This window comes from Trachymyrmex cornetzi, unplaced genomic scaffold (assembly GCF_001594075.2).
Source record: "Trachymyrmex cornetzi isolate Tcor2-1 unplaced genomic scaffold, Tcor1.1 scaffold64, whole genome shotgun sequence".
In the NCBI taxonomy this organism is placed as follows: domain Eukaryota; kingdom Metazoa; phylum Arthropoda; class Insecta; order Hymenoptera; family Formicidae; genus Trachymyrmex; species Trachymyrmex cornetzi.
In genome coordinates, this window is record NW_017299959.1 from 278,922 (window position 1) to 289,316 (window position 10,395).

The 10,395-nt window shown below is 36.6% G+C and overlaps 1 protein-coding gene across 1 annotated transcript in view; it reads left to right on the top strand.

The window, feature by feature from the left end:
• Positions 1-2,149: 2,149 nt before the first annotated feature.
• Positions 2,150-10,395, top strand: part of LOC108766884 (collagen alpha-1(XI) chain) — a 9,727-nt gene continuing 1,481 nt past the window's right edge. The window contains exons 1-16 of the mRNA XM_018516433.1: positions 2,150-2,294; positions 3,318-3,539; positions 3,889-4,196; positions 4,372-4,614; positions 4,868-5,342; positions 5,595-5,836; positions 6,039-6,236; positions 6,330-6,797; positions 6,886-6,930; positions 7,117-7,575; positions 7,705-7,866; positions 8,046-8,207; positions 8,289-8,666; positions 8,771-9,040; positions 9,206-9,834; positions 10,019-10,179. Coding sequence (XP_018371935.1) covers positions 2,150-2,294; positions 3,318-3,539; positions 3,889-4,196; positions 4,372-4,614; positions 4,868-5,342; positions 5,595-5,836; positions 6,039-6,236; positions 6,330-6,797; positions 6,886-6,930; positions 7,117-7,575; positions 7,705-7,866; positions 8,046-8,207; positions 8,289-8,666; positions 8,771-9,040; positions 9,206-9,834; positions 10,019-10,179 — 4,567 coding nt within the window. The remainder of the gene's footprint in view (positions 2,295-3,317; positions 3,540-3,888; positions 4,197-4,371; positions 4,615-4,867; positions 5,343-5,594; positions 5,837-6,038; positions 6,237-6,329; positions 6,798-6,885; positions 6,931-7,116; positions 7,576-7,704; positions 7,867-8,045; positions 8,208-8,288; positions 8,667-8,770; positions 9,041-9,205; positions 9,835-10,018; positions 10,180-10,395) is intronic.

Below are 10,395 nucleotides of genomic sequence, written 5' to 3' on the forward strand. Positions count from 1 at the left end.
CCCAAGTTTATTGTATGACGTCTATGATCTATTTATTTCGACCATCACTTACCGCTAAAGCCATCTATAGGAAAATGGCGGAAGCAAAGTTGTACACCTAATATGAAATACATTAAAAACATTGGAGAATAAATATATATTACACAAGGAATGCTTGCGGTAAAACGATCAATCGGCAATTGTAGTCAACTTTCTAAATTAGAAAACGTATGTAGACACAAAATTAATAATCTCATTATTCTGAAATTTTGCATACATGTACATTTATTCCTTTAGATAAAAATAACAACTTTTCTGAATCGAATGCTGCCAATGACTTTTGGCCACTTTTGGCCAGTTTTTGGGGTCTCCTGACCCACTGTGCTGCGGCAAGCTTGTAGATCCGGACTGTCGCGTAATTGCGCGTAATTGTGTGACTATATGTATATAATTAGAAGTGATTCGCTGTTGTAAACAATTGACGACAACAGAGAAAAATATCATGGCATTCCTCGTCTCGATCCCAGGCCTGGGGTGCGTTCCGTTTCTCGCATGATGCGCATAATGCATCATTTATCCTTGTTGCTCACCAAAATCTCGTCTCGATCCCAGGCCTGGGGTGCGTTCCGTTTCTCGCATGATGCGCATAATGCATCGTTTATCCTTGTTGCTCACCAAATGTTAAACAAGGACAATGGATGCATCATGCACATCATGCGCGATACGGAACGCACCTCTGGTCTCTCCTTCGAGTTGGTATAGAATTGTATGGATATCCTTTGTTATTGCACCGGAAACAGTAGAGCAGACAAAGATATTTATATTGTATTAATTAATATACATCAGGAAGATTAAATAAATAAAAAGATATTTTAGAAACAAGAAAATTTTTATTATGAAATAGATTTATTAATAAGATATCACACATTATTAAGAATAGACATCGATAATTATAATTTCTAATATAAATTAAAATGTTAGTTATTATATTAGTTAAGATAAATTGAGATTTTTTATGTCAAATCTATATTATATAACAAAAGAAGAAATATGAAGATACTAGTCAAAACGTATATGCAATCAATGAGGATATGAGATGTCAAAGTTCATAATAACTTAGTGCTTCGGTCACTGACCATTACGCTTCTTAATTGCTATATATAGCGTACTCTTCTTAAAGATATATTCACGCAATTTTTTGTATCTACTCTTTTTGAGTATAATTATAAAATAGATAGAAATGAGACAAAAATATGATCTGTAAAATAAAATTTGTATATTCAAAATCGTAAATTAGTTTGAAAAGCTATTTGATTTCTTTATTTTTTATTCTATTTTCACATAATATATCTAATATATGTTATAATTATTTTATATATTCTTCATAAAAGTAATTAAATAATTTTCTTAATTATGAATACAGTGTAATATAATATTCTTGGCAAGTCATGCTTCAAGGAAGCAATGTATGGGGATCAGTTAAGCGAAAATTTCTAAGAAATGAGTTATGTCAGCTGTTTAAACGATTATTTTAATTCGAACAGATAAAGAAAACAAACAGAAAACTTAAAATTGTTAGATGAAATTCTTATAATAAAAATTAGAAATCCGTAGTTTTATAAAATAAAATTTTGTCGATTCCTTCTAATTTATTTTTGCAACTCATAGTGATGCTCTCGATTATATCATGTCTGAAGGAAAGGAGGGACTAACCCGATGACACTGCACCCTGCGATCTGTCTCCTATGTCATATACGAATCAGTGTTAATAGAAGAGATATGGAACCATCACTAAAAAGTACATGTATGGAACGCAAGTATCATCTATATATAGACGACAGTTGCATTCATACATCGCAGGAGAAAACTAGACAGTAAGAGGAACGCAGTTTGAATAAGGGATAAGCAAAGGGAAAAGAGGAAATAGTTCAGAGGAGTAGCCACATTCGGGATTAATGTATTGTGTTAATTTCGAGGAAGGATGTTGAGAGTTAAAGAAAGAGAAATAGAAACAATAGTTAGAAAGCAGGAATTTCGATGATCGGAAAAAGATATCACATTATCACGAAGATTCTGTAATCGCGGACCTCGTGTGTCGTATCTCTGATGAGCCCACGTGTATGAAACGTATCGGAAAATTAGCTGAAGTATGTTTTGACGCGTGAAGATCATGCGGCTACTGGACCACACGAGAAGACAATGGAGAACGCTGCGATCTACGTGGATCATGCTTCTTGTACATTCATTGTTTTTGATGGTGCTCATCCTATCCGGTTTGCAGCGAAACGCAGTGGATGCTGCGCTGCAAGACGCATGTAAGTTTTGAGAATCTCAATATTTAGCGATATTTAGCACTTTGCGTGTCTTGGTGCAAAATGATAATTTTGGGCTTAATGCTTTTTAGAAATGTCGAGTGATCGTGTTTAAAAATTTGCTTTTAAATTTTTCTCGATCGTAGTTATATTTTATTTTGAACATATTTTATTTTAATGTAGTTAAAAGTGTATTTCTCTCTCTCTCTCTCTCTCTCTCTTGCCATAGAAATTATTCAGTTTCTAATTTCAAGTTTTGAAACGTATAGAAAGATTTCCAAAATAAGAAGGATTTATATTATTTATAAATATAGATTAAAATTCATTTTGTTTCCAAAATACAATAGTAATAAAATATTTACGATTATTATCGAATAGTTATAAAGATTTTTAGAACAAAAATGAATTCTATAATTAAATTTTATTAGAGAAATATGAATTATACATATATAATCTTTATAATAAATTTTTGCGTGATAAGCATAAACTAAACGAGTTAAACAATAATTAACTTTGATAAATTTTTAAAGTAAAAATTATTTTTTTTGCTAGATAGATAGATAGATAGATATATATATATATATATATAGAGAGAGAGAGAGAGAGAGAGAGAGAGAGAGAGAGAGAGAGAGAGAGAGAGAGAAAGCTCATATTTCTTCTGAACAATATGAATTTATTGCCGGTATATGCGTTTCTAACTGGTCCCTATTGCATTAATTAAGATGCGTATGTGTGGCATGCAAAGTTGCATGTTGCAGTCGAGTGGCATCTTCTTGAATTGGTCTAGACGTTCGTTCCAACGATTTAAGTTATGACTTACGGGTTCACGGGTTACTGGGTTTCTAGTTGTGCCTATTATATCTGTTTGTTCTCATTTTTAGCTACGTGTCAATTATTCAATTGTTATGTTAAAAAAGAAAAATAAAAATTTGTTTTAAAATTGAAGAAACAATAAATGCGTTAGATATCTATTATACTTGATGTCGTGCTGTTTTTAATTTAGCTATAATTTTCTTTTCAATTTAGCGAAGAATGTGACTGATATAATTGAAGCTATGGGGATGCAAGAGCAACTTTTCGGAGTGAGAAGAACGGAAAGTCGTTGCAGAGATGATACGATCGCGTACGATATTATGGAAGCTGCGATTCTGATGGCTCCTACCAACGTATTATTTCCGGCTGGCATACCACAAGATTTTTCTATCTTGGTTGTTGCAAAGCCGAGAGCTAACGAGTCAACGTCCAAAGGTAATGTATATCATAATTATTCGCAGATAATTATAATTGGACATGCGTATATCCATAATGATATTATTAATTCAACAAAGTGCAGACTCTTTTATAAAAAATAATACAAAATAATTTTAAAGTGATCTTAGATATTAAAAAATTCTGCCATATGAAATATATAAAATTTTGTCATTTATATAAAATTTGTTTATTTAGCAAAATTAGTTCAAAATATAATGGTTTACAAACATTTCCTGAATCTTTATTGAAACAAAAAAAAAACTGTTGAATTTTATTAATAAAAACTACTCAAAGATTATTATTTTTGTCTTATAAATCAAAGTCTTTGTTTCATTGATATTCGTAGATTACTCCACGTCGGTACTTTTTACTATCTACGGTGATAGTGGCGAAGAACAGTTAATTCTTTCGTTGGGGCGCAATATTGAATTTTTCTATAGCACAAATCCAGACAACAGAAATGAACCTATTTCTTTTGATGTCGGTATTTCCGACGGGCAATGGCATCGATTAGGAGTTAGTATTAAGGGAGATGCCGTTACGATTATTCTCGATTGCAATAGACATATTACGAAAAAATTGCGGAAGAATGTCGAAAAAACAATTGCTGGCATCCTTATGATTGGACAACAACTTAAGGGTGATTTATATCTGGTGAGCAAAGAATTCAAGATAATATAATATAGAATAAAAAATATTAAACAAGTTGATAAAGAATTTTTACAATTTCCTTCTTAAAGAGATTGTAAGATCTGTAATTAAACTTGATGATAAAAGTTAAATTTACAATTATAAAATTTTATGACGAGAACGTTTTATATCTATTCAGGGAAGTCTTGAGATGCTGAAAATTGCTCTAAATCCAGACGCTGCTTACGAAATCTGTACAACGTTTGCGCCAGATTGTGAACGTGAATCAAGATATGGACTGAATTATAATTCATCTTTCAATGAAGATGATTACGAAGAAGAAAACGAGAGTGACTCAGATGAAGATGATAACCGAGATTTTCTACCTCATGGCACAATAACAAATACAATTAACGTTTTGACATCAGCGACTAAGAATTCCGTAAGAACAAATAAAATTAAATAAATGAAATAAATTAATATTTAAGAAGACTAATCTTAAGAAAAAAATCCATAATAATCTTACAAAAATTTAAATTAATATTTTACTGTAATAATTTGAAGACATTAAATTAAACATTGTATTATTTAAAATTAAATTATATAAATGTGTATATATATTATGACAGATATTATATTTATGAGTTTTACGATAGAATCTTAGTCTCACAGATATTGATGTTAAATAATTTCAGACATCTTACGAAGTGGAAATAACGACGATGGCGAATGTGTATAATGCGGAATCAAATCATCAGCAGAATTACGGAGAATCGACAAATAACCCTTACGACGAAGAATATATAAAGCGTTATAATAACCGAGGTTCACCTGGGCTCCGTGGGTTTCCTGGGCCGCCAGGAGTACTCGGCCCTCCCGGCGAGAAGGGCGAACCCGGACGAGATGGATTGCCCGGATTGCCAGGTGTATCTGGTCCGCCAGGTAACGTCTTCGTGATACCCTCGTTGAATCAACAGGGCAACGAAAAAGGACCGGATTCTCAGGCAGAAATGTTGCGGCAGATGATATCACAACATATGCTTGCAATGAGAGGCGTAGAAGGCCCGATGGGTCTTACAGGTGTCCCGGGTCCAGATGGACCGCCTGGGCCTCAAGGTCAGAAAGGAGAACCTGGTGAAATCGGCGAACCTGGACTTAGAGGGGATCAAGGTACAGAACAAGTTTGTAACTTGCAAAAGATAAGAATATAATTTTTGCTAAGTTACCGATTTTTATATATATTTTTATAATTTTTGACGTATATTGTATATTAAGAGATTAATTAAAAGATTTTGTAATTCTCTTTTGTAGTTTATTTAAATTGCTGTTTCTCAAGGCTAATCTTGTGGAATGAATTTCTTACAAATTATAAGATTTCTGTAAATTCGCCTCTCACAGGAATTAAAAAAAAATTTGTTACAGGAAGTCCTGGAAATCCTGGCAGAGAGGGTAGGAGAGGTCGTCCCGGCAGAGACGGCGAACGCGGTCTCAGTGGACTGCCAGGAATGAAAGGAGAGCAAGGGCAAATAGGATTACCAGGTCTACCAGGTGATAAAGGCGAACGGGGATCCTCAGGTAAACCTGGTGAATCAGGTTTGCCTGGTCACGAAGGAATGCAGGGTGAAGATGGTCCTCCAGGTTTACCAGGTCTACCCGGTGAATTGGTAAATATATTACAATTTTATTTTTAAAAAAGAATATTAAAAGATAATGCTGTTTCTAAATAAATATATTTATTTAGAATTTGAAATATTTTTTAAAAGAAGGATATGTTTAAAAAATATATATAGCAAAATATAATTTAAAAGTAATATTGTAAATATAAGTTATTTGTGTAGAACAATAAGTAAAATTTAAACGGAATAGGGTCCGAGAGGGTTTATTGGACCAAGAGGTTTTGCTGGATTACCAGGTAATCCCGGTATTCCTGGAAACGAAGGGCCACCCGGTATTAAAGGTAATGCTGGTCCACTCGGTCCACCTGGTGCACCGGGACAATCAGGACCTACAGGTTCAATAGGACCACCTGGACCTCAGGGTCCACTAGGGCCGATCGGTTTAGTTGTAAGTTGTAGAAATAAATTACTTTTGCATAATAAAATTTCTGATTATACCATGATTTTGATTGTATTCAACCTAATCAAATTTTATTAAAAGGGTCCACAAGGAAAACCAGGAATTCCAGGTCTTTCGGGTGCTGATGGATCTCCTGGACTTCCAGGCAATCCTGGAATCCCAGGGACAAAGGGCGAGCAAGGTCCATCGGGTTTACAGGGACCGGTGGGATTTCCGGGTGTTCGAGGTGTAAAGGGCGATGAGGGGCAACGTGGCGTAGCAGGTGAACGCGGTGAAAAAGGTGATAGAGGTTTGGAAGGCGAAAAAGGTGACACCGGAGCGAAAGGAGAGCCCGGAGCGACAGGTCCGCAGGGCATTCCTGGCCTTGAAGGTTTGGAAGGGTCGAAAGGTTTTGAGGGACTTCGTGGTGAGACTGGGCCCGCTGGTTTGCCTGGAGAAAAGGGAAAGGTAGGCCTACCAGGGTACGTTGGTTATCCTGGAAATCCTGGAGAAAAAGGGGACAAAGGGCAACTAGGAATTCAAGGATCAAGCGGCGATAAAGGAGAAAGAGTAATGTTGATGAATATACGCGAAATTCTTAATATTAGTTTTAATATTTTTTATTAAAAGACATTGTTTTTGTTTCTTTCTTTTTTAGGGAAACAGCGGATTACAAGGAGAACGAGGTACAACGGGCCCACGGGTAAATTTTATTTTGCAAATGTATAATACATTTTATGATTACAAAATTAATTCGCATGTGCAAGTAAATGTAATTAAAATTATTTTATTGATTATTTCAAGCATATAAAATATCTAAAAATGGAAAATAAATATTATTAAATAATTGTACTAAATTAAATAACTTATTATTATATATAAATATTAGGGTTTTAGAGGAACTCGTGGAAGAAGAGGCGCGGAAGGATTACCAGGACCAAAAGGCGACACTGGTCAGCCGGGCCCCCCTGGATCGTCAGGAGAGATCGGGCCTCCCGGTGTTGAAGGTCCACGTGGATTCGCTGGACCATCGGGTCCACCGGGTCTCGATGGAAAAGATGGTATACCAGGTCCACCCGGTGAGCGTGGTCCAACTGGTGAATCAGGATCTCCAGGACCTCCGGGAATTCCCGGTGTTATTGGTCTTCCAGGACCATCTGGAGAACCTGGTCAACCAGGCGAGCCTGGAGCATCTGGTAGTCCGGGGGCTCCGGGTGAAATCGGTTTACCGGGTGAACAAGGGAAAGAAGGGCCGACGGGTCCATCTGGCTTGACAGGACTCAAAGGATCGCCGGGTCCTGGCGGATTACCAGGATTTCCAGGTGAAAGAGGTCTGAGCGGTTTACCGGTTAGTTATAATCAAAATAAGGATTGTAAGATGTAAATATTAATTATTATTTAATATTAATAAACATTAATTATTACTTAATATTTAATTATGACGAGACGTATATTTAATATTAATTATAAATTCTAGGGATTGCCTGGCTTGAAGGGTGAAATGGGACTTATTGGAGCTCAAGGGCCACCCGGTGACAAGGGTATTCAAGGAGAACCCGGAAAAGACGGATCGCCAGGTCCAGAAGGGAAACAAGGGCACAAAGGAGATGAGGGTTCCATCGGCCTCAAAGGCGAAAAAGTAATCATACAAATCAGATAGGATCGTACAATTTTATTTTTGTTTTTGTTCATAGTTTTTTAATATCTTTAATATTTTTTTAAACATGCGGTATATATAGTTACAACAATAAAAAGTATAGTTTTTAGCGACAATGTAATTAAATAACAATATACAATTAAAATAGATTTATTTAACAGGGTGATCCTGGGCCAGTTGGACCTGTAGGTCGTGACGGTCTACCGGGACAACGGGGTTTATCAGGCCCACCCGGACCAGTTGGTTCTCCGGGCGAAGACGGTGATAAAGGAAACGTAGGTCCACCTGGTGAAAAAGGATTCAAAGGATCTCAAGGGGACGTAGTACGTACGATTAATTGACTGAAAAGTAAAATAATTTTAAACTGTAAATAATTATTTTAATCATACTAACATAATATACAGGGTTTTCCAGGTCCGCAAGGAGTACAAGGACCACGTGGTGAATCTGGTTTAGTAGGTCCTCCAGGAGAGAAAGGACCACCGGGTGAGATTGGACAGCGAGGGCCAAAAGGCGAGGTCGGTCCGGTCGGGGCAACTGGACCTGCTGGATCTGTAGGACCGAGTGGTTTACCAGGTCAACCAGGTGTAAAAGGTGAAGTTGGAGATCCTGGAACTATTGGTTCTATAGGTCCTTTAGGAATTCCGGGAGAGCGAGGTCTAAGAGGGTCCAAGGGCCTTAAGGGTACAAAAGGTCCGACGGGTCCGGAAGGTCGTCAAGGCGAAAAAGGAGATGACGGAATGCCAGGACCTCTCGGAAAGCCAGGACTAGAGGGAAAACAGGTAATATGAATTATACATACTAGAAATTATACATCAGAAATTTTGCTATAATAATAATATATATAATTTTGCTATAATATTATGTATAATATAATGCACTTAAGGGAGAAAGAGGTCTACCAGGAATAAAGGGAGAGGAAGGTAAATTAGGACTTCTTGGACTTCCTGGACTACGAGGATTAATTGGTCCCGAGGGACCAAAAGGTGATGCTGGGTTACCTGGTCTTCCTGGTCCGCCTGGAGAACCCGGTCTCATGGGCGCGAAAGGTGAGTCTGGAAAGGACGGCGAGGATGGACGAATAGGTGATCCTGGCGTACCAGGCGAAGCTGGACTACCTGGCAAGGAAGGATTATCGGGTCCTCCTGGGAAATCGGTATAAAAAATTCAATTTATTCTTTGATAGAAGATATCTATTTTTAAATATAACAATAATTAATTGAAGACGTAATTAGATATTTAAAAATGCAATTTTAAATGTATATAAGAGTATTCCTAAATATTAAAAAACTTTAAATTTCTAAATACTATTAATTTCTAGGGTCCGGAAGGACTTGCGGGTCAGCAAGGTAATACAGGTTTGCCAGGAGAGAAAGGAGATATCGGTCTCCCTGGAGCGCCGGGTTTTGAAGGACCTGTCGGACCTCAAGGTCCTTCTGGTTTGCCTGGCTTACCAGGCGAAAGAGGTTTGCCAGGCGCGGCTGGGGAAAATGGTATTGTAGGTATGCCGGGAGCTGTTGGAGCTCCTGGGATTATTGGACCGATTGGTTTAAAAGGCCAGAAAGGTGATAAAGGTCGTAGAGGAATTAAAGGATATCGAGGCGAACCGGGACTGATTGGAATTAAAGGCGATCATGGAAAACGGGGAGAGAAAGGTGATCGCGGACTTCCTGGAACACAAGGATTCAAAGGAAATCCTGGACATTCTGGTCAGGTTGGACCTAGAGGGGAACAAGGATTTGTTGGTCTACCCGGACCATTGGGACCGCCTGGGCTAAAAGGTAATGCTGGAAATGATGGGATGCGAGGTGACCTAGGTCCGGCGGGTCCGCCAGGCCCACCAGGACCGCCTGGCTTGTCAATAGGACAGTCCGATTTTGACAGAATAATACCACCTATGATATATCGTGACCAATTAGCCAGAAGAAAACGTGATGCTTTCGAGGACATGTAAGAATCCTAATTAAATCTAAAATAAAAATCTACAAACATTACATAAAAACTGTCACTTTTATAACATTATAAGTTTTACTTTTATATTTGCAATTAAATTATAAGTTTGCATTTAGCAAATTTAGATTTTAGAGATTTTTAGATTGTAGAGGGGAACTTTATTTTCTTCATCTATTTTTAGCGATGAAGAGGAGATATTCGACAAGAAGCTTTCAGACATAAACAAGGCTTTTTATAACATACGACAGGAATTGCATTTAATGCGTAAGCCAATTGGTACCAGAGATAATCCGGCGAGGACATGCAGAGACTTGTTTTACGGACATTCTGATTTTAAGGATGGTAAAATTATTCTTTTTTATGTTATAATTTCAATCACGTATTCAATTTTTATAAGTAAACTCCAATATATTTTGTAAACAAAATGATATCAATAACTTTCTTCTTAAAAAAAAGTTCTTATTGCTGACATTAAGGAGGTTGTAAGGCAAATGCAATATGTTAAGAACTACTTGAAAAAATTACAGACTATTCTAAATTTCATTTAATAATAATATA